The sequence below is a fragment of the Aedes albopictus genome, chromosome 3 (genome assembly GCF_035046485.1).
Source record: "Aedes albopictus strain Foshan chromosome 3, AalbF5, whole genome shotgun sequence".
NCBI classification, from domain to species: Eukaryota; Metazoa; Arthropoda; class Insecta; order Diptera; family Culicidae; genus Aedes; species Aedes albopictus.
In genome coordinates this window covers 117,840,790-117,865,988 of record NC_085138.1, presented here as the reverse complement: position 1 = coordinate 117,865,988, position 25,199 = coordinate 117,840,790, and the positions used below count along the sequence as shown (strand labels likewise).

Sequence of the window (25,199 nt, the reverse complement as noted above, 5' to 3'; positions counted from 1 at the left end):
AATGTTAATTTTTATATAAGTTTATGTCATACAGATCAACTTTGCCGAAGACACCAACTTCGTAAGTTATCAGGATTCTGAGCTATGAAATTTCTAAAATTTGCATATTCACTAGCGCCGCCCAGTGGAGGAATTTTGAACTTCACAACTCATCGTCAGTTAGTTTTTGGCGTACCCAACAACTTTTCCGAAGACACTATACTTCCAAATTATCAGGGTCTTGAGCTGTCGCATATCGTAACGTTTGCTTGACAACCTGATATGGTTTCTGTAGTGCAATTTAGCATCAAACTGTTGATGGTCCCTCTAGCGGCCAAGTTGCCAACTAATCCTATGAACCAAAGTTCTAAATGGTAGATCTTATCAAGCCCTAAAACTTTGCCAAAGAAAGTATTGCGCTAACTCTTAACACACCCGAGATAATAGGCCATACCCCCAAAAGGCCGAAAGTCTCCTATTAAGCGGATTTCTATTGCGCCCCCCGACCAGTGATCTTATAAGAGTCTCGACTGTATATACAAAGTAATAAAATAGGTTGAAAGAGACTGGCCAGGGCCAGGGATAAAACCCAGTGCCCAGGAGTAATCAGGAACATTAAACATCAAACCACAAAGTCCGTCAAATGAATCAGAGCCTTAATTCAATAAAGCTTTCAATAACAGTATAGTAAAATTTCCACAACTGTCGTATCCACAATATTTGCGCCGATAAATAAATAACGTATGATAAACATCCAGCTACGCCTCTGACAACATCACGATTGGTAATCCCTAAAAAAATTCTTGCGCCCCGTTGTTGATCCTCATCATCATATGCTCGATCATTATCCTCGTTTCGTTCCAACTACTTTGCGTGGTCTCAAAAAAAAAAAACAAACTGTCGTTAATTTATTCTTCATCATCACTTCGTCGTCGTCGCCGTCGCCGTGGACCTAGCCAGTGCCAAAACGGACCAGAACATTCAATTGTTCTTTTCAATACCAGAAGCAACATGTCCATGAAAAATCATGAAGTTAGAGCCTTCGAATGCCTATCTTTGTTGCAAAAACATGAAACTCGCTCAATACGAGTTTCACCGGTGGTCACTCCGGTGGCCAAAACAGACCATTGTGGCCAATTCTTCTTTTCAATGCCAGAAGCCACATGGCCATGAAAAATCATGAAGTTAGAGCCGTCGAATGCCTATCTTTATTGCAAAAACATGAAACTCCCTCAATACGGATTTCTTCGGTGGTCACTCCGGTAGCCAAAACAGACCAGATTGGTCAATTCTTCTATTTAATGCCAGAACCCACATGGCCATGAAAAATCATGAAGTTAGAGCCGTCGAATGCCTATCTTTGTTGCAAAAACAAGGAAGTCCCTCAATACGGGTTTCTCCGGTGGTCACTCCGGTGGCCACATAAGACCACAATGTCCAACAATATTTTTACATATCACAACAATATGGAGCATGTAAAATTATTGAGATTTCATCATGAGTTAACCAACGCAGATGTGTTTAGCGCGGAAAACCGTTCAATTTCGTTACAGTCAACTCGTTGGCCATCTTGTGGGATCCCTGGAACCGGTTCCAGAAGGACGGGACATAACCAGAAACATACAGAAATAGTTCTCGACAGATTGTATTATGGCCTAAAGAAGTTTGATGCAAAAACTTCTATCCTGTAAATAAAATGAATGTGCTTTCTAGCACGTTATCGTGAAAAACATTACTTTCCGGATGTTCCGGATTTCCGGAACCGGTTCTTAAGAATTAGTCAATATTAATGTCTTTAATCAAAGTCCACGAGAATACCTTTCCAACGATTCTTGAACGGTCCTGATTACTTGTTTGGTTGCAAAGTTATAGCTTGCCAAAGTTAGGGTCTCTAAAGCGGCATTTTTCAGTTGAAGCAGGTTCCCGGTGGCCACAGTGACCAAATCCGGAACTCTCCGGGGGTTTTGAAAACTAGACATGTGTGGCTTTCATTTGGGCCAAAGAAAATCAAAATCGGCCCAGCCACTGATTTTTGAGAGCCGTTCAAAGTTTGGGGTCAAAAATGACCCCAGGGTCTTATTTGTAACTTTTTTTATGGGAGCTCCCCTAGGGGTCGTCCAATGTTTTGGATGAATGGAAATGATAGTTTTCCACAAAAAAAATAATTGTCTGAAAATTTCAGATTTCTAGGCCTTTCGAAACAAAAGCTATAGCGAATTGAAATTCGGAAAAGGTCAAAAAAGACCCCAAGACCTTACTAAGGTTAAGGTAACTTCCCGGTCTAATTCTATAAGAAATTCCAGGAAATCTTGCTTGCAGCGCAGTAAAAAAAACTTACAGAATAAACCAAACCTCGAGAAAATCTCCATAATAAATCAAAGGAGGTACTAAGAAACTCTCCATGGAAGAACTCCGATATACTCCGAAATTAAGGCAAACCATCTTTGAGATATCTTACGAAGATCTCTGCGAAAAACCTCGCAACAATACTCAGAGAGAAAACATTGGAACATCTTTGGAAAAAAACTGGTAGAAGTTCAGAAATAAATCCCGAAAGATTCTTCTGGAAATCCCGAACGAAACACTTCCGAAATGCCGTGAGAAACTCGCGAAGATATCCTGGAAGAACTTTGGGGAAAACTCTTGAGGAGCGCTAACAAAAACGTCCATCGATTCCAAGAATCCATGAAAAATCCTGCGATCATATCAAGTGGAAAACCTCTAAGAGAAACGCCGGAGAAAGCCCAAGAGGAGCTATCAGAGTTTTCTTTGGGGGAACACCAAGAGATATCCCGCAGGTACTACTGGGAAATCCTGGGAGAAACTGATAGAAAATTAATTCTGAAATTCCAGGAGAAATTACGGGAGTAACCTTAAAGGAACTATGAGAAATTGCTTGGGCTACTCTGTACGCATTTCTAGAAAAACCTCTCGAAGAAATTTCGCTGGGAAATATCAGAATAAACTTCGGAGAAACATTTGGGAGAAATCTCAGATGAAATCTCGAAATTCAGATAAAGAAAAAAAAACAGAGAAAACACCGTAAGGAACCCGCGGGAAGAATTGCAGGGTACATCTGCAGAAATTCCTGATAAAAAAAATTGGAGAACATTGCAAAAAATCTTGGAAAACATCAGGAAGAAATACATCAAAACCTTCAGCACGATTTCAAACAGAATTCTGAAAAAAATGGATGTAAGTACAGAGGAACACCGTGAGTTTTTTTTGTGAAAAGAGACTTCATCGTTCCCGGCATTCATCTTTTCACTGTGCGACATCCTGAATTAAATTCCAAGAAAAATCCCTGGAAGGACTTCAAACGAAACACCTGGCGCATTTCAAGAGATATTCTTGTGATGGAAACGTTAGTACTGAGGATCAAGGAAAGTGTAAGAAAATGACTACGTCAGTGCAGCAAAAACCGGAGTTGAACTGACTCCCATAATCAGGGAAAAGGGCACACGACACGCACAGAGCCATGAAAAATATGACAGAAATTTTAATTTGAGCAAGACATAACTTTATATCACCAAAGCACGTTGACCACCATTTTGTCGTGTACATTCCTTCCCTAGGTATGGTATAACTTTACACAGTCAAGTGACACAAAAGTGTGCCGATCGATTTAACGACAATTAACTTCCTAGATATCAATAGTCAACATGGTTTTACTGTTTCGGAATGGTTCCTCCGAGTTGTATCTACATGTTCGCAAACGGTTGCGGTAGTTGTTGTTGCTACTTCTCCCTACTCACTAGTGTACACGACTTGTATGTAACCCTATTGTTAGGCTTGATTCCGTTGACACTTCCCCTGGTGTCGCACCGTAAGTTTCGTCCATCGTTTTGTGCTCCGATTACTATCTCACTCCTGAAATCACTCGGCCGAAATTGACCGCAGTCCTCGTTCTTCCCGGTTGAACTCATCCCCTCTAGACCGGAATTCAGCGCACACAGTTCCACATCCGACATTCATCCACCACGAAAAAAAAAGGCTGCTGCTGCAATGCAACTTTGTGGCACCGTTTTGTCATTCTGCTTCAACCAGCGCGCACACTTACAGCTACTACTAGAGAATTGTGCATTTGTTTTTGTTCCTAATCGATTGGGAAAACTCCAGCTTGGGTGCCGTGCCGCCCACCGGGTAGCCCATCAGTTCTTTGAAAATGTCGCCAATTTTGTAGTTGTGCCTGTGGGAGTAGAGAGAAAAATAAGAATTGTTTTAAAGCATGAATGGGTGTTTGTTTTTTCATTTCATTCAAGCATTTCTAGCGAAGGACTGTTCAATTTATACAAGGAACAAGTTTGCAAAAGAAGACACGAAGTTTAATTTTAACCTTTCAGTATTTGCGCCGCTGTTAGGTTTCTCTAGTAAGGACTGATAATCGCCCCCTTTGAATTGGGATACAAACTTTAGCCTTGCGGGCGGTTCAATGGATAACAAATGTTATTTTGATCATCTTCAACACTTACTTGGCAGAACATTCGACGTAACCACAGCGCCAGTGCTTCCGAACCAGCGTGGAGATGTCTTTTAATTCCTGAAATGCGAAAAAAAAAAGAAAAGTCAAATCAATTGTCGTTTAGTGGACGGCTTAAGGTGTTTTGCTGCATCACTAAGTTTTCAAACGAATCATTGACTTTTTGTTTTTCAATGATTGTTTGCCTCGCGTTTTTGAAGTGATAAAAAACTGTCAATTCTGCAGCAACGCAGCAGAAAAAGTATCATCCCAATCACTGCGAGTGAGCATATAGGCTGATACTTTTTCATACGAATATTCGCTTTGATTGCAAAGAATTATCACTTTGAAATTTCGAGCTACATATCCAACATGGCTGCCGATGCTGATGATGCCGTAAAAAGCCTTAAATCATCCGAAGCTGAGCACAACCTACCTGAGTGTGCGGAATGGTTTCCGATACCAGATCGAGCTTGTTGCCCACAACCATAATTTTAAAATCACGATGATTAAAGCTTTCTAAGATTTGATCACGCATGCTGCGGCAGTACTGCAAGAAAATAGGAAACAAAAAACGATACATTATTTCACTCCTAACCTCTCTTCCTAAGCCTATTTAATAGACACTTCCACTAACAGGAATGTGCACCCCATCCGGCGATGGAACGCATTCCAGTCCTGTCCGGAGTGAAGCTATTTCCTAGAATAGGACTTGAACCACACTTCGGCTTCCCAGCCAACTCACCTGGAACGTCTCGAGGTTGCCCATGTCGTACACAAGGACGTAGGTGTGCACCGTTCGGAGCCCCAGCGGGTGGCCGTTGTTCCACTCGGCAAGATTGTCGACGGGGAAGCGTCTCTGCGGCGGCACATCGATCACCATCAGCTCCCGGATGCAAGTGTCGCACACCAGACAGCTTCGGTACACCGAGCGGCGGCTGGTGCGAACGTGAGTCTTTGGGAAGTCATGCTTGAAAAATTGCTGCAAATAGAATTGGAAACTCGGTTAGCGCCGGTTTAGACGATACGATGAGTGTTTGGGATTTGCCGCTGGACGTGTGTGTCAGGTGCATCGCACAGATTGGTTATATGCCATGGACGGTGGACGACAGTCAGTGCTAACTGCTAAGGGAATCACGGTGGTAGTCAGTCGACTGTAAATTAATTAGGTTGGGCCATTTTCCCGGGTGCATCCATTGAAGTGCGAAATTGAGGCGATTTGGAGAATTTACACTCGAATTTCAACAAGAAACCAATGTTTCCCAAGAATGTTAGGTGATCGGTCTAAAAGCAAATAAAATTTGCATTTTTCACAAGCAGATTAGAATAGCAAATAATAACCACGTACTCACATAACTTGGTTTTATATCTTGTTTTGTTATTATTAAATTATCAAGTTATAACTTTCCCATAACATGTTTTGATGGACAATCTAATTTTGTTATAATTAAGCTATTGGCAAACATCCATTGAAGTTGAAGTACAAGTTTCAATATTTTTATACTAGCGCAATCCTCATAGAAAACCTAAGAATAAAAACTCTGGGCGATTGTTGGAAATCCAGGAAGAATTTTCTGAACAATTCTTGAATAATCCTTCGAAAGAACTCCAGGTGAAATCCTGCAATAAATTCTCAGAGAAATCAAATAATCGACACCAACCCTCAACTAGGGTATACCTAACAACTTAATTTTTGGCACACGGTGAAATACGTACAGCATCTAGCCCTATGCAAAAATTCAAATCAATAGGACGCAATCAATGAAGTACTAGATTGAAAAATGTGAACTAAATTTTTTTTTTTTTGTCTGTATTAACGAGATTTTTAGCCCTGGGCTAGTTCATCTCGGGACCCTGAGTATCGCGGACTGACTCAATATGCTCTCTCATCGGGAGCCAAACATCGGGAGCCAAACATTGAAGATAGAGGTTATGTTAAACCTTATTGAACCTGTGTGATTGATTGAAGAGTTTGTTATCTAGGTGCTGCTGATATAATCAAAACTGTTGTCACGATATCTCTATTTGCCGCTGTCAAGCCGTTGGAAAGCGAGGAGAAGGATAAACATTGTTTTGAGCCTATTTTAGCTAATTTTGTAACAACTATCCATCAGAATTTCCATCGCGAATGGAAAATAATAAACTTTTGAACACGAGAACAAAATCGGAATGTTGGTGGATTGATCATGTTTACCATTTCCGAACAGCGTCGCGACGGCGTGTTTGACAACCGCGCTGAGAGAGGTGGTTGCAAGAAAATTGAACGCTCGTGCGTGTTTACAAGCTGTGCGCCGGGAGTGTGTAGGTGTGAGTAAGTTAGCTTGAAAAATAAAACCGTTTCTATTCGCATCACCTAGTCGGGACCCACGCTTTACTTCCCTTCCGAAGGAAGAACTCACATTTTGCGAGTTTGTCGGGAGTGGGATTCGATCCCAGGTCCTCGGCGTGATGGTCAAGTGTTCTAACCATCACACCAGGTCCGCTCCACAAAAGTGAGCTAAATTTTGTATGGTGAGATGATCAATTCTCCATTTCTGCAATGAAATGGCACAACAAGCGTGGGTTATATGATTTCTTGACTAATTCGATGCTGTTTGAGCAACAGTTTGGGTAACTTTGTTATTGTATTACAGTCATGACCCCCTGGTTGGGGGCTTATTAGTTGGGTGGCTTTTTAGGTGGGGCTCCGTTAGTTGAGCTGTCAGCCAACTAAAAAGCACCTGGATGTCATAATTCAATGTCAAATTGAAAATGACAACCAATGTGGTTGGCGACGAAAAGGGACTTGCGATTAGAAGCTCGGTACGTGGTACTGCAGATCTCTCAACTTCATCGGGAGCACCCGCATACTCGCCAATATACTGATACTGAAGGACCGCGAGTTCGGAGTCGTAGCGCTGCAGGAGGTGTGTTGGAGGATCTATGGTGCGAACGTTTAGAGGTAATCATACCATCTACCAGAGTTGCGGCAACACACGTGAGCTGGGAACAGCTTTTATAGTGATGGGCGACACGCAGAGGCGCGTGATCGGTTGGTGGCCGATCGACGAAAGAATGTGCAGGTTGAAGATCAAGGGCCGATTCTTCAACATTAGCATAATAAACGTGCACAGCCCTCACTCCGGAAGCAGTGATGATGACAAAGACGCATTTTACGCGCAGCTCGAACGCGAGTACGATCGCTGCCCAAACCACGACGTCAAGATCATCATAGGTGATTTGAACGCTCAGGTAGGCCAAGAGGAGGAATTCAGACCGACGATTGGTAAGTTCAGCGCCCACCAGCAGAGTAACGAAAACGGCCTACGCCTCACCGATTTCGCCGTCTCTAAGAACATGACCATTCGTAGCACCTTCTTCCAGCACAGCATCCCGTATCGTTACAGAGTACCACAACAAACGGAATCGCAAATCGACCACGATCTGATTGATGGACAGCACTTCTCCGACATTATCGACGTCTGGACCTATCGTGGTGCTAGTATTGACTCTGATCACTACCTGGTGATGGTTGAACTGCGCCCAAAACTCTCCGTTATTAACAATGTACAGTACCGGCGGCCGCCCCGGTACGATCTAGAGCGACTGAAGCAACCAGATGTCACCACCGCATACGCGCAGAATCTCGAGGCAGCGTTGCTGGACAAGGGTGTGCTCGATGTGGCCCCTCTAGAGGACTGCTGGAGTACAGTCAAAGCAGCCATCAAGCCGAGAGCATTATCGGGTACGTAGAACGGAGTCGACGAAACGATTGGTTCGACGAGGAGTGCAGAGCGATTCTGGAGGAGAAGGATGCAGCGCGGGCGGTAATGCTGCAGCATGGAACCCAACAGAATGTGGAGCGATACAGACAGAAGCGGAAGCAACACACCCGTCTCTTCCGGGAGAAAAATCGCCGCATGGAAGAAGCGGAGTGCGAAAAAAGGGAACTGCAGTGCCGTTCACAAGAAACACGCAAGTTCTATCAGAAGCTCAACACATCCAGCAAAGGCTACGTGCCGCAAGCTGAAATCTGCAGGGAAAAGGACGGGAGCCTCTTGACGGGCAAACGTGAGGTGATCGAAAGGTGGAAGCAGCACTTCGACGAGCACCTGAATGGCGAAGAGAATGTAGGCACGGAGGACCAAGGCAGCGGAGGAAATGACTATGTTGATGCAGCAGAGGACGGGAACGAACCAACTCCCACGCTGAGGAAAGCTAAGGATGCCATTCACCAGCTCAAAACCAACAAAGCAGCTGGTAAGGATGGTATCGCAGCTGAACTCATCAAGATGGGCCCGGAAAAGTTGGCCACCTGTCTGCATCAGTTAGTAGCCAAAATCTGGGAAACCGAACAGCTACCGGAGGAGTGGGAGGAAGGGATAATCTGTCCCATCCACAAGAAAGGCGACAAGTTAATGTGTGAGAACTTTCGAGCGATCACCATTTTGAATGCCGCCTACAAAGTGCTATCCCAGATCATCTTCCGTAGTCTTTCACCTAAAGTAAATGAGTTCCTGGGAAGTTACCAAGCCGGTTTCATCGACGGCCGGTCGACAACGGACCAGATCTTCACCGTACGGCAAATCCTCCAGAAATGCCGTGAATACCAGGTCCCAACGCATCACCTGTTCATCGACTTCAAAGCGACATACGACAGTATCGACCGCACAGAGCTATGGAAAATTATGGACGAGAACAGCTTTCCCGGGAAGCTGACTAGACTGATAAGAGCAACGATGGACGGTGTGCAGAACAGCGTAAGGATTTCGGATGAACTATCCAGTGCATTTGAATCTCGACGGGGACTACGACAAGGTGATGGACTTTCCTGCCTACTATTCAACATCGCCCTGGAAGGTGTTATGCGACGAGTCGGGCTCAACAGCCGGGGTACGATCTTCACGAAATCCAGCCAATTTGTCTGTTTTGCGGATGACATGGATATTATTGCTAGAACATTTGGAACGGTGGCAGAACAGTACACCCGCCTGAAACGTGAAGCAGCAAAGGTCGGACTGGTGGTTAATGTGGCTAAGACAAAGTACATGCTGGTAGGTGGGACTGAGCGAGACAGGACAAGCCTTGGCAGCAATGTTACGATAGACGGGGATACTTTCGAGGTGGTAGAAGAATTCATCCTTTTCTTTTCTTTCGTCGGTTCCTTGCTAACGGCTGACAATAACGTGCGATTATAGCATAGAACGCGAGCCAAAAAGCTAGATTTTTATAGCAAAAAGCCTCCCACGATACAGTAGCTCGCAAAAATTTCGCGACACATGCAGTAAGTAGGAAATAACTAAAACCAGACAAAACAATATTTAAGATGTTATAATGTCCACAGCCGCAACGGGCGCCATCTCGAAAACCATGTACCTGGACTATCCGATGTAGAGAACGAGACTATACATGTACAAGAGAACGTAACCTCTGTAAGCAATAGGGTGAGTCAGAAATCATGAACTGCAAATTAATTTTTCAAAATTTTAGAATCCTTGAAAAATGTAAAATATATTACCGAAACCGTCGGATGTAGAGAGAGTATCGTTTCTCGCTGCTCTTTAAGACTGCAAAGGCCGAGAATATCACGTTTCCCAGACAATAACGTGAGCCGTGAAATACGAAGGCGCATCATCAGTGGAAGTCGTGCCTACTATGGGCTCCAGAAGAAACAGCGGTCAAAAAAGATTCACCCCCGCACCAAATGTACCATGTACAAGACGTTAATAAGACCGGTGGTTCTCTACGGACACGAGACATGGACGATGCTCGAGGAGAACCTGCAAGCACTCGGAGTTTTCGAGCGACGGGTGCTTAGGACGATCTTCGGCGGCGTGCGAGAGAACGGTGTGTGGCAGAGAAGGATGAACCACGAGCTCGCTGCACTTTACGGCGAACCCAGCATCCAGAAGGTGGCCAAAGCCGGAAGGATAAGATGGGCAGGGCATGTTGCAAGAATGCCGGACAACAACCCTGCAAAGTTGGTATTTGCTAACCATCCGTTTGGTACAAGAAGGCGTGGAGCGCAGAGAGCACGCTGGGCAGACCAGGTGGAGCGTGATCTGGCGAGGGTTGGGCGTGACCGACGTTGGAGAGCTGCTGCTGCAAATCGAGTATTATGGCGGCAAATTGTTGATTCAGTATTATCATGAATTTCATGTTAACTAAATAAATGAATGAATGAACCAAATGAGCATCTCGACATTTCGACGAGCTAGAGGTTTTTTTTCGTGTATTTTCAGTGTGGCCGGGCTGGGATTCGTTCCAACGTTTGTTGTCGAGAAAAAAGAAATATTTCAAAAATTCATTCGGATATTTTCTCCAGGGTTTCTTTTTTACTTTCTCATGATATTTTAAGGAATACATTCATCAAAAAGTCATCAAGATATTTTTTCAGGAATTCCTGTAGTAATTCTTTCAGAAAATCTTTCTGAGAATTTTTAAGTAATTCTGCCACAAATGTGTTTGCAGATTTCTTCCTATATGAATTCTTACATTGATCCCTTTGGAAAATTGTTAATTAGGAACTTTTTAAACCTTCCCTGGATTTCTTCCAATATTACTCCATGGATTCCTTTTAAAAACCCTCGATGAATTTCTTTCGGAAAATCAGAGGCGAATTTCTTTTGTATATTTGAAAATCTTCTTCGTTAAAGGATCCTCCAGAAATTTCTTCAAAACTTCCCCTAGAAAGGCTTCAATGGGTTTCCTAGCAAAAACCTCCATAGATTTTTTCAGGAATCCGTACGAGATTTATTTTTTTCAGGAAATCTTAACGTATTCCTTCAGAAAAGCTTTCAGCGAGTCTTTAAGAAATTTCCTTGGATATGCCTTTAAAAATTCTTAATAAGATTCCTTCATTAATTTGTCCAAAGATCCGTTGAAATTTTCTATGATTTTTTTTTTCCAAAAATAAATATTTTTATTATTCAAAATCTATGGAATCCTGGAGAAATTACTCCAACAATTCAGCCTTAGAATCTACCAAAGCTTTTTACAGTAAATCCTATGACAATTTTATTTAGAAATTCTTCCAGAAATTCATTAGGAAATTTGAAAAGAAATTCCTTCCCATATTTTCTTATGAATTCCCCAAGAATTGTTTTAGGTAAATTTCTATAGGTACCATTTGAACTCCACTAGAAATAACTATAGAAATTCTTGCATTTTGTTTAAAAAACCATCGTAGCTGTTACCAGAAATTCCTTTTAAAAATTCTACAGGGATTTCTATAGAAATTCTTTCAGGTTTTTTTTTTAATTCTTGCAGTGGATCTTCAGGTAGTCCACTAGAGATTTTTTTCAGGAATTCAGGCACACGAGTGAACCCAGAAATTGGAAAGTCGGGGGTCCCACTGTTCGTCAAGGGTCAATCAAATTCTATACAGATGGCTCAAAAGTCAAAATAAAAACGGGAGCAGGAATCTACGGCCCTGAAATACAAATTTCAGTGGCGATGGGACACTATCCTACGGCAGCGTTTCTCAAACTATGGGTCGCGGACTGATTATTGGTGGGTCGCGAAGGCTTGGGCAATATTGCAATAAATGTCTTGAAAAACTTATGTCAAATGATATTGCTAGCCATTTTCTAATTTACAAATTCTCCCTTGAAGAATCGGCAGAGTTTTTATCTAGAAATTTGGTTTCTAATAAGTTCTATTAAAATTTTTGTATTAAAAGTGTTACTCTGGAGTATATTGAATATTGAAGCGATTGTCTGCGTTCGAAAATCAATTTTGAATGTATGAATTTTCAATCAGAAAATTTAAGATTAGGGTAAAATTTTATTTTCTTGTGTTCTGGACAAAAGAATGATCATTGCTTGCGCATTTTCAGTAAGATTGAAGTGCAGCAGCATATTCAAAAAAAAAATAGATGCACCAACAACAGTTAAAATTTGCAAAACTTCGACACGAAACCTTACCTTGACCGAACCTCAGTAAAGCTAAACTTCGGAGAAATTCTACTGAATGGCGATGTAGAGACAAACCAGCCATTAGCAAAGGGCTGAAAGTCTCTTTAATAAAGACAAATTAATCAATCAATGAATGGCGATAACCTGAAGTTTTACGAAAGTCAGACCAACTGAAAAGTTATTTCAATGGAAATGTAAATAAAAAAGTATGTATGAAGGATATGACTAAAAATTTCAAGAGGATTTAAAATTGTCACTATATCTTCAAAAACTTCGTCCAAATTGTATGTTTTTTTTATTTCTTGAATGTGTAAAAGAATACCTAAAACCTGTTGCATGGACTCAAACTGGTTGAACATTATTATAAAAAATTAGGAAACTTCTCTCAACATTATTTAGACTAAGAGTTTATTGAAGATGAATATTTGGGCATCTTAATCTTACTTAGACTTTTTCAAACTTCAAAGGGAGCAGTATAAGTTAAAAAACAATATTTTGTCTTAAGATTGAGTGCTACGTAACGTAAGTTTGTTAAAACCTATGAAAGTGATAAAATGTTTCCAAATTTTAGTATTTTATGAAAATATGTGCTGGTGGGTCGCCAAACTCTATAAAAATCCAAAGTCGGTCGCAATCTGAAAAAGTTTGAGAACCCCTGTCCTACGGTGTTTCAAGCAGAGATTCTTGCTATTTTGAAATGCGCAAATATCTGCCTTGAGAGAAAATACAGATATGGGTAATTCTCGCTGAGACCGGCCCACTATTTACACCTTCTCTTCAAAAATGTTTAAGGTGCCGATTTTCTGAAAGCCCTCGCCTAAAAAGTAAGAAAAATGCATTTGGTTACTCAAATTGATGGACCCCCCGTTAGTTAGAGCCACAGCAATTTTTGCAGACCCCTCGATTTTGGGCAAATGGTGGCTCGTTTAAACCGTTATTTCTCGAAAGTTTCTCCAACAACCACCTCAAAACGAATTGTTGTTGAAAAGAGGAAAGATAGAGCTACTATTTACAATAATAAAAAGTTGGGTCGGCCATATTGATTTTGGCCGCCATCTTGGATTTTTACACCAAAACATTGTTTTCACCATGAGGGCAACCACCGATTTTCAAAATTTTTGCATCAATTGAAAGCTGGGACATTTATACAAAGCATATCAAAAAATTAGAGATGTCTTTTTCTTCTTTCAAAAGTTATCTGTCGTTTCGTAAATTATGCCACTTTTGCGCACTGGGCCCGATGCCGACCGTTTACATAAATGCAGCGTTATTTCGCAGTGTTTACGAACACGAATTAAAATTCTGAACCCAGTAATGGAAAGCTGAAGGTTTAAGCTTAAAACACTAAAAAAAGTTATAAAAACAATGCCCGCATCATTGAGAAACAGTCAAAAACGGAAACGAACCTCCGATTTGGCCAAATTTTGCGGCACGCGCCTTTGTGTATACATGCAGGCGTAAACTCGGATGCTGTTGCATGTCGTTGCCGGTGCGCATGGAAATGTATGGGGAAAACGTGGCTTAATTTACAAAACTACAGATAACTTTTAATAGGAAAAAAAGACATCTCTAATTTTTTGATATGTTATGTATAGATGTCTCAGCTTTCAATTGATGCAAAAATTTTGAAAATCGGTGGTTGCCCTCATGGTGAAAACAATGTTTTGGTATAAAAATCCAAGATGGCGGCCAAAATCAATATGGCCGACCCAACTTTTTATTATTGTAAATAGTAGCTCTATCTTTCCTCTTTTCAACAACAATTCGTTTTGAGGTGGTTTTGGGAGAAACTTTCGAATCATAACGGTTTAAGTGAGCCACCATTTGACCAAAATCGAGGGGTCTGCAAAAATTGTTGTGGCTCTAACTAACGGGGGCTCCATAAATTTGAGTAACCAAATGTATTTTTTTTACATTTTAGGCGAGGGCTTTCAGAAAATCGGCACCTTAAACATTTTTGAAGTCAAAGTGTAAATAGTGGGCCGGTCTCAGCGAGAATTACCCATATGCAAATATATGTATTTTCTCAGATAGTCAAGCTGCACTAAAAGCATTCTGCGCTTACAAATGTACTTCAAAGCTTGTCTGGGAATGCATTCTTTCACTGCGCAGGCTGTGCCAAGGGAATTCAGTAAACTTATACTGGGTTCCAAGTCACTGTGGCATTGAAGGAAATGAAATGGCAGACGAGCTTGCTAAAAGTGGTTCCAATTTACAGTTTGCTGGCCCAGAACCATTCTGTGGTATATCAAACTGTACAATTAAAATGGATCTGAAACGCTGGGCTGAGCAGAGGGTGATATCCAATTGGATGGACGTCAAAAATTGCAATCAGTCAAAACGATTTATAACACCAAATGCTTATAAAACCAAAAAGCTCTTAGAGCTCAACAAGAGAGCTCTATGTACATACACTGGCCTAGTAACTGGACACTGCCCGAGTAGGTATCACTTGAAAAATATTGGCCATATTCAGAGTGATATCTGTCGTTTCTGTAATACGGAACGTGAAACCTCGGAACATCTGCTTTGCAGTTGTGGTGCTTTATACACGCGCAGGCAAAGATTTCTAAATAGTGGTTGCTTGCAACCCAGTGAGATCTGGTCTGCAAAACCTGGGAAGGTCTTGGAGTTTATCAATTCCATTGCACCTGACTGGGAGACGACGCGTCGTGGTAGTAGCTGATTACTTGACACATGGTAATTAGCTGGCTAGATGCGAATATCAAAACGGGACATGCCACAAAAGTTCAGCCTATTGGACGCAGTGGCTTATTTCCCCAACAGGGGAGGAAAAAAAAGAACCCAGAAATTGTTTAAGGGATCCAAAAAGTCATGCAAGAATTCCTCCAGAGATTCTTGAACTATTAATTTCAGTGATTCAGACAGAAATTCCTTCAGAGATTTCAACAGGAGTTCATACAAAGAATGTTCCAGGATTTCTTTCATATATTCCTTCATGTATTACCCCAGATTTTTAGGTGGCACTCCATTTAGACTCTAGAGATAACATCAGCAATTTCTCCACGGATTCTTTACATTGTTTTGCAAGTTTTTAAAGGTACTTTCAAAAACCGAGGTCGAAATTGAATATACTTTTCATGACCTCAAGAATGTTGCACAGTGGAATTGTTTAAGGAATCCCTGTAGGAATTTCTCTTGAAAACTTCCAGATACCTTTAAAAAATCCTTGAAAAAAATTTTAAAATTTTGTTCGAGGAATCGTGTACAGAAATTTCGGAAGAAATTTCTGAAGTTATTATCTCTTGAGCAATTCCAGGATTAATTTGGAAAATTTTAAGGATAATTTGGAGGATTTCCTGGTAAATCCCTGGACAAGCTCCTAGATGAATTTCTTAAGAAATTTTTAAAAGTATTTGGGTAATGTCCCAAAGAAAAACTCCTACGCAAGATTCTTACAATACTTCTGAAAGAATTTCTTTAAAAATTTTGATGAAAAACACAGTGACAGGACTTTAAAAAAATGCGAAAAACGGAACACAGTGGAGGATTTAAAAAAAAAATGCTTGCATTTAGAACACGAAAATGTTGTTTAAAGAGCACTCCAAAAAATTAAGTTTAAGGCTTCCATATAATTATATAGAATATTTTTTTCACTTAAAGACCGAAATTAAGCATGAAAACAATTGAAATTTTGACAAAACTCTCATTTTTCCTGTAAGATACGTGTTTTAGAACGTTTTTCGATATTTATTCATGTTGAAACCGTTTTCTTTTTAGCTACAGTTTATTCACAACATTTTTAGGCAACAAAAATATCCACAAAAGCATGCCAAAATATTTGAAATTCGTCAAGTGGTTAAAAAGTTATTAAGCCTTAAATTTATTTTTATTTTTTTTGTAAAAAGAATAAAAGTAAATAAATAAAGTCTTTAAAAACTCATATTTTGCGTGACCTTGGTAAAATTTTATGTTCTACATGTTTAATTGAATTTATTTTTTGAGAAATTCATAAACAAATATTGAAAATCTGTTGAAAATTGAAAAAGCTATGGCACCTGAAATGAAAACACCTTATCACTCGAAAATTCAACTTTGATGCGATTGCGCCACATCTAAATTTCAATATTTTTGGCTCAAACTCAGAGGTTTCTCTTTTTATGTCCTTTGAATCCAAAAGAGCTTACGAATTCCAGGTATAAACAACTTTTCCAAAATTAACCGCAGCCTAATATCGAGGGTTGCGACGTATCAAACAAATATGTCAAAGCAGCATTACAACATGCTGAACAAATATTCGGCAGGCTGATTCATTTGTATGTGATAGCTGTGAATCCGATTATGGAACTTCGTATCATTTGATATGTTACTGTAAATTTCTTGTACAACTGCGTTATTCTGTTGTTCTTAACCCGCTCTTACAAGGAGTTGATTCAGCCCAGCTTCCTTTGTTCCTTTCTTTTTTCCTCGGTGGATGGCAAATAGGTTCGTGGTAATGGTACAAATTTCTCAAATGGAAGAGAACGCGCCACTGGAGTCAACATATTCTCAATTTAGTTGAAAACCGGAGTTTTCGACTAGCAAAGTTGGATTTTTTTTTCAAATCCATGCCTCGGACCTAACTTCGGAAGTGGCGCGCTGTATAGCGGACCAGGTTTGCTATACAGCGCACCACTTCCGAAGTTAGGTCCAATGCACGGATTTGGAGAAAAATCCAACTTCGCTAGTAGTGGTTTCAACTGCACGGAGAATACTGACATAGTTATAGCGAAAAACTGACCAAAAGAGATCCGCCTGCCAAAATGGATCCGCGTCCTATAACGCTTTGACAGAATTATTATAGAAAACTGTGTTGAAATGCTGGATCCATATTAATTCATAGTGTGAACTTTACAACGTTTAAAAAATGAAATACCTACCGTGGTTTACCTTTTTCATATGTCAAATATCTCCTGAAGATAAGACTGAGTCAATGATTTCACGACACACACAAGTTGATTCTGTAAACTCCATCCTACAGAATACGTAACAGCAACTTTTCCCAAACCAGTCGTCTAATGCCATACAGTGAAGAAAACCAAAATCATTATGTTCATTTTCCGGAATAATTGGCTTCAGTTCAGGTTCTTTTAGTTGATTCTGACGTTAACGAAGATGGAATTGGTATTATTCATTTGTAACATAATACAACTGGCTGAGCAAGTTCATGGTCTTTAAACTTTGATTTGGAATACATGTCCAATGAATCATTCCGTTTAAAATTTTAATCCTGTCGATGTATTCCATAAATAATACAGGCCTTCGATTCCGATGAATATTTAATATCCTTCCCAACTGGACCGATCACCTGGCACAACGCGACCCCCGTACGACCCGCTCATACCGGTGTGGTATCCCAACGAAAGCTGTGACTCACCTGCAGTATACTAGTGCGACCAACGCCGGAGGCCCCCAGAAATGCCACCTTGAGGGGGCCTTGCATCCAGGGGGGTTCCGGTCCCTCCAGAGTGATCCGCTATGCTGAAATACACTTATTTTGTATACGGATTTCCATATCGATCGATAAAATTTTGTTGGGCTTATTATTGCTACTACTGGTGGTAGAGGTGGTACTAGTGGTGGTATTATTGGTGGTGGTAGTGGTGGTGGTGGTTTTGGAATTAAAATTGCTACTACTGTTGTTGTTATTATTTTTATTATTGGAGTTATTGGTTTTATTGGTGGTGGTTGTGGCGATGATGGAGGGACTAACGACGGCACAGAGGGCGCCAGCGATCGCAGCACCGGTCCTACTGGGATGGCTGGAGGTGGTGATGGTATTGATATTATTGCATCTACTATTGCTATGATTACCATGTTCGAGCATCAGTTTATTGGAATTGGTCGGCGAGAGACGATTCCACATTTTAACGACAAACTTGATTAGGTTAATGGCAAACACTTTTTCGCACTTTTCTCCTTGCTAGGCGTCGTGATTGAGGCTGACCGCCGGCTTTCGGTTAAGTTTGGTTGTTTTGAGGGTGGCACTTCTCGATTGGCTGAGGACCCCCAGCTTACTAAAGCCAGATAAAACACCTTCAACTTTGCTGGATTCACTTCGAATCGATAAGGGGCTCTTCACTTCACTTCACTTTACCGAGACACTTCTCTCTCGATTGATTTTATAACTACTTCAGAACTAACTTTCGAAACTACCATTTAACTTCTACTCTAGTTAACTCTAATCCACTTCGAATATTTTGTTGTCCTCCAGCACCATTATTGGCGGAGATGTCCTTTACGACGAGGGTGCCCGTTCCGATGATGTCGGCCGTGCTGCATGCTAGGGGTGGGAAAAAAGAGAAACAAGGAAACAACTCAATCACCTTCTTGGGATATTTTTCTTTTATATTATAAGGAACTCGCGGATGGAGGAGAGTTGCATTGGAGCCGACGACGTAGTTCGCTGTGTAGATATAGTGGCAATTAATTTTGCACTCGAGGCGTTTTATTGTTCTTTGATGTCTGCACCGAGCAACAAGTAAATACTTGGGGGCTGTAGAGCTGAGCACTTGAGCAAAACTGGGCCGCTGATGGAATAATTATTCGAAATAAACTGTTCTGCGAATGAATCCTTAATGTTGCAAATGAGTTGAATTAAAACAACACATAAAATTGACGTAGGACTGCGCTACCTTGTGCGACATAGTTGTCTCATGTTATTTGGAATTCCCGTAAAACATGGGACAACTGAGCTGCACATGGTAGTACGGCACCAACAAATCTGTCATTTTATTTCAACAATATTTACTTGATATTTACCAACAAGGTTGAATAGTATGTTAAGTAGCGTTCTCCAAGTACTCCCTTGAACCCCTGAAAACCCCTGAAAGACGCTATTTTTTCTCAAACTCCGCACAGCACGAACAAAATCCGTAAACTTGTTTATGAAGTAAAATAAAATCGCTTTCCGCATGAGCAACGGCTAAATGTGTCTATCAAGATTTTTAAACTTTCTAATGTTTGTAACACTTTCGAGTCAGTATGTGATAAACGTGCTGCCTAATTTTCTTATTGCGACATTTGCACCCATTAAGACTCGGCTGAAATTCATTATCATCACAGTCGAATTTCGCACACGACTTCGCAGCGGCTGGCATACACAAGTTCGGTTGAGCTCATGACAGGGGCGTCGGATGCACAACAGGTAAAAAAAAATAAGTTTGATTAGTGTGAAATTTCGCTGGGAAATGATGATTCAGTGGATTCTTAAATTATAACAGTAGTCTAAACATTAATGAGAAACCCAACAATGTCTTTCCTGAGATCTTCTGAGATCTCCAGGACTGCGCCTGAAGCTCCTTGGGACCCTCGAAAATCCCCTGACCACCCCCCCCCCTCTTTCTAAAACGCCCCAATTGCTCTTGTAATGACCCTAAGATCCCCTGAACCACCCCTAAGTTTAAACTTCCCTGAGACTTTCTGAACCACCCCGAGACCCCCTGCAAACACCCGAAATAACATGAGGCCCTCTGAGACCCCCTGAGACCCCCCGAGGCCCCTTTAAACGCCTTTGAAATCCGGTACCCCATTAAATGCCCTGAGATTCCCTTTAAATTTCCTTAAGACCTCTTGAAACCACCTGAAACCCTTTAAAACGCCCTGAGATCCTCTGGAACTTCCCTGAAACCCCCTGAGACCCCATGATGTACTCTTGAGCCCCCTGGGACCCACCTGAGACCCCCATGAAACGCTGATGAACCCCCTCAAGCGCACCTCAGATATCTTGAAACCCCCTGAAAACACTGCAACGCCCTTGAGGTCACTTGGTACCCTGCTGAAACCCCATTGCGATCTCTTGAAATGCCTTTGAAAGCTTCCTTTGCCCTACCGTATAAGCACCCACTGATCACCGTCGCCATAGCTACTGCCATTATTAAAAATTTTCTTTTGTAAATATTGGTCATGAATAACTCTTCCTTTTTTTTTGATCAGCAAAAAGGTGCATCCATTAAAAAAGCATAAAAATACCTTGCATAATGGATTTTATTTTTCCAGAAATGTCCTTAGTTCCTCATAAATTCATCCAAAAATATTCCTAATACTTCTTCAGAAATCCTTCCAGAAGTTCCTTCAGAAAATCTTCCACATACTTCTTACAAAAAAATCTGCGGAGATTTAACTGAGAAATCTTCAAGAATGCTTCCATTCTTCAGGAAAATTCTTAGTTTCCTCCAGAAAGTTCTCCAAAGATTTAAAAAAATCACCGTATAAATTATCCTGAGTACTTTTTTTAAATAACATTTCCTGAGCTCCACGAAAATCCTCCACAAGTTTCTTTTGAAAAGCCTTCCATGGATTTCGTTTGAAAGTTCTTTTGAACATATTCCCTGGATCGCCTCAGAATTTTCTTCGGAAGTTTCATAAGGTTTCTTTAAAGATTCCTCCATAGTTTTTCATGAATCCGTACAATAATTACTTCCGAAAATCATCCACACATTCCTTCAGAAATGCTTTCAACGATTCTTTAAGAAAATCGAAGAATCTTCCAGATTTTTTCCCAAGGATTTCTCTAGAAAATTTTCCACAAACTCCTTCTAAAATTGTTACAAAGATCCTTTAGAAATTCTTCCAGGGATTTTTTTAGAAATCGCTGTAAATTCCTTTATAAATTCCTTGTGAGATTCCTTCATAAAGTTGTCCAAGGAAAGCTTCCATGGATTTTTGTTCATAATTATGCCATGAATTTATCCAGAAATTACTTCAGGAATTCAGTCTTAAAATATGTTCACGCTTGTTCCAGAAACTCCTCCGGCGATTTTATTTTTCAGGTGTTCTTCCAGAGATTCTTTCTAAAATTTATTCAGGACTTCCTTCAGATATTCTCTGATGATTTTTTCAATAAAAAAATCTCCAGGAATCCTTTTAGGAACTCCATCAGGAATTCTTTTTCAGATTAGTTTAAAAAAATCATCGCAATTTTTTCTTTAGACATTCTTTCAAAGGTTCCTGAATATTTTTTTTGTTTCATCAGAAATATTTCCAGATTCCAGATTCCTTCAGAAAATCGTTCAGGTATTTCTTCAGTCCACTGGAGATTTCAGCAGCAATTGATTTAGGGATTCCATTGAAAATTCTCACATTATTGCGTCCTAAAATTTCCTCAAGGTCTGGGTGAATCCTTGAATCGGTGCATGCTGCAGGATTTTTTTTTCCAGAGATTGTTGCATTACTACTTTCAGTGGTTCAGTCAGGAATTCCTCCAGAAATTCATGCAGGAGTTCACACAGAGATTCTTTCTGGATTTCCTCCAAGTATTGCCCCAAAAATTTATCCGACACTTCCTCTATGGTTAGCTCCAAAAATTCCCCCCGTTTATTTAAAGACATTTTTTGCAAAAATATTTCTAAAGAATTGCTTCGGATTTTTTTAGAAATGACTCAATACTTTTCAAGGAACTTTTCAGACGTTTATCTATGCGTTCCTCCAGGTATTCTTGCAAGATTTTTTTCAGAAATTCGTCCACAAATTTCTTTAGGAATACTTTCAAAAAATCCTCCAAGATATTTTTATTTAAGGATTTTTCTAGGATGCGAATAAATCGATGTAGTTAAAATTCGAGAATAAAAAAAACTCCAGGAATTTGCTTGCAAAAGTCTAAGGATTTTTTCTAGGAATTCCACCAATAGTTTCTAGAAAAGTTACTCCCTCAAATATTTAAAGGATTCCTACAAAGGCTTTCTCTCGAATTTTCATGGTATTTCTTCTGATATAATTCCAAAGATTCAGTCAATAGTGCTTCCTAAGATTTCTACAGAAAATCTAATGAAAATTCCCTAAGGCTTTCTTGTAGAAATTCCTGCTGGGATTGCTTATAAAATTCCTTTGAGAAGACATGCTTATCACCAGAAATTTCATCATCATTTTAGAGAATTCTCTCGCAATTTCTGCAGAAGATTCCTTTAAATGTTCTTCCATTGAGTTTTTCAGAAATAATTCCAAAAAGGGTTTCTGTAGAATTTTGGGATTGCTTAAAAAATTCTTCGCAGGGGGTTTTCTAGAATTTTTGAAAAATTTCTACAGTGACTCCTGCAAAAATTCCAACAAGAATTTTTAGTAGAAATTGCTGTTGCAGTTCCATTAGAAATATCTCCTGGGATGGCTTTAGAAATCCCTGCAGAAATTGTACAGATAATCTTCCAGAGATATTTCAGAAATTGCACAAACATAACCGAAGAATTTATCAAGGATTATCTGAAAGAATTTCTAAAAAATCCCAGGATGATTGTTTCAAGAAAACCTTACAAAAACTCTTGCAGATCCTTTTGGAATTTTCAAAAATAAACTCTTAGATTTTTTTTGAGGATTTCCTGGACAAACATTTCTAAAGCAATCTCTTGATCAATGCCCGCACTGTGAAGAATTAGCCTACGTTAAAATTCACAAATAAAAATAAATTTAAAAAAATCAATTCCCGCAATTCCCTAGGACAAATCTCATAAAATTCTTAGAAGAACTTCTGGACATGCCTCTTAATAAATTCTCCAGAAAAAAAACTTATGCAATTTCTGAAGGAATATCCTGGATCTATTTTAAAGAAAACCATTGAAGAGATAAAAGAAAAAAGTTTGATAAAATCTTTGATATAATATCCAGGCTTCTCACATTTAAATCTGTAATTTTTTTCTGTATATCTGTATTTTGAATCAAAAAATCTGTATTTTTAATCTGTATCAAAATGTTTAAAGAAAGAGGCAAAAAATCAAAAAAAGAGACGAAGAAATACCGAGTAATTGCAACTCTTACTTGGATTACCACGCAAAATGTCTTGTTAAGAGCGATTTTTTAAAATTATGTTTTGAATTTGACTTAAAAATCTGTATTGTTTTTCAGAAAATCTGTAAAAATATATGTGAAATCTGTATAATTTCGAAGTTTTTTTTTTAAATCTGTAGTTCTGCATATACAGATTCTGTATCGAAAAATATCCGTAATATCTGTAAAATACAAATTAACCTGTACATGTGGCAACCCTGATAATACCTGGGAAATCCTCTACAGAAAAATTTCTTAAAAAGATTTGATTGATTGATTTGTCTTTATTAAAGAGACTTTCAGCCCTTGGCTGGTTCCTCTCTATTCTTAAAAAGAGTGAAAATGCTAACAAATTGATTCTGGAATAATTTCTGCAGGGATTGTTGTGAGGATCTTTGAGAAATTCGTGAAAAAATCCTACAGATGTATCTCTTAAGTAATACCTGGAGGAAAACCTGAAGGAATTAACCCGTCAACACGCGCGCTGTTGTAAAAAGTACAACACTACAAAAAAAACCTCGCTTGTCGTATACAGCGCGAGTGCGATGCAGTTTAGGTTGATTGATGGCACGCGTCCTGAAAGGTTAAATATTGGAGACAGGGATGCCAGATTCTTTTTTTTTTTTTTGAAAAATCTGTTTCATTTTTTCAATAATCTGTATCTTATAAAAAATTTCGGTGAAAAATCTTATACAAAAATTAAAAAGCTGGAGGAACCACTGTAGAAACTTCCAGAAGAATCTCTTTAGAAATTCTAGAGAAATTTTCAAATAAATATCCGAGTAAATTCCTGAATATGTACATGGAGTAACACCTGGAGTAACCTCTGGAGAAATTTAAGCAATAACCTATCAGAAAAGTTTTCGAAAAATCTGAATTGATAAAAATCTTTGAATATTTATGCGAAAAATTCTCCTGCAATTGCATTGTTTGGAAAAACGTTTGGGAGACGTTCTTGGAAAAAATCATAGAATATCTTTCAAAGAAATCGCGTAGAAAAATTTCTTGCAAAAAAAAAACAAATACCTTACTTACGTATTTTAGCATAAGGCATTTTTTGAAGCAATTTTATGTATCAATCGCAGTAGAATTTTTGAAAGGAATTTCTTAGGAAACCCACCAGTTTCAAGATGTTTTTTTTTTAAATTAATTGCTTGAGAAACTCATAAAAAAGTGCCAGCGAAAATTCCCGGGGGAAGTTCTGAAATAATCTCTGGAGGAACATTCAAAGAAATTCATGAACAGGGATGCATTCTGAAGGAATACTAAGGGGAATGTTTAGATGAATTCCTGCTTAAATCATTCTAAGAAATCCAGAGAGAGTCTTTTCTTTGTAAACATTTCAGAATTTTTTTGATAAATCCTGAAAAAAATCCGCAAATGACTTTCTAGTAGTATCGTGGGAGATAACCCTGAAGATTTCTCTAGAAACATTAGGCAGATTTTTTGCTAAACTCATAAAAGGAACTCTAATAAGAATGAACATTTAATGAAGGAGTTTTCCCTCAACTTATTCTTAATTAAGTGCGATAGTGAAGTCATTTCCTTGGGGGTGGTGAATTTTAGAAACCTTGAGTAATCAGCTCTGATTTTACCATGATAGCACTGACCAATACCCTATATAAATTGATTTCTCAGCATTTACTGCAAATTTTTCCTTAGCTTTTGGCAATTGAGGAAAGCCTCAATCAATTATTGCGCTCTCTCTTGAACGATTGTGTATGTTGTTTCAGCACTATCGTTTTCTGTTGACGCTCCCATCACCAGAAAAAGACACAAATCACTAAAACAAACATTGTCAGGACAAACGAAAAGATCCCAACCTCCAACCCCAAAATAACACAACCCCCAAATACTGCTTGTTTCAGACATATTTCAGTGCGATAAAAATATGTTTATTTTAACACGGATATGATTGCGCAGAATGGGGCTCTGGCTGTGAGGACCATCCTTCCTCACCCATCTGTCTGTCTGTCTGGCCGTCATCAATGGAGGTTGTAATTTATCGTCCCCGCTCGTTATCCTTTAATAAAGCTTCCCCTGTTGTTCAAAGTCTTCGCCGCCTTCGCTGGAGATAACGACCCGACAAAAAAAAAACGAACGAAAGATGA

At 39.6% G+C, this 25,199-nt stretch overlaps 1 protein-coding gene across 1 annotated transcript in view; it reads right to left on the bottom strand.

Annotated features, from left to right (window-relative positions):
- Positions 1 to 314: 314 nt before the first annotated feature.
- Positions 315 to 25,199, bottom strand: part of LOC109433396 (ras-like protein family member 10B) — a 93,479-nt gene continuing 68,594 nt past the window's right edge. The window contains 5 exon segments of the mRNA XM_062860873.1: positions 315 to 4,168; positions 4,452 to 4,519; positions 4,875 to 4,988; positions 5,184 to 5,420; positions 17,711 to 18,616. Coding sequence (XP_062716857.1) covers positions 4,048 to 4,168; positions 4,452 to 4,519; positions 4,875 to 4,988; positions 5,184 to 5,420; positions 17,711 to 18,199 — 1,029 coding nt within the window. The 5' untranslated portion in view covers positions 18,200 to 18,616 and the 3' untranslated portion in view covers positions 315 to 4,047.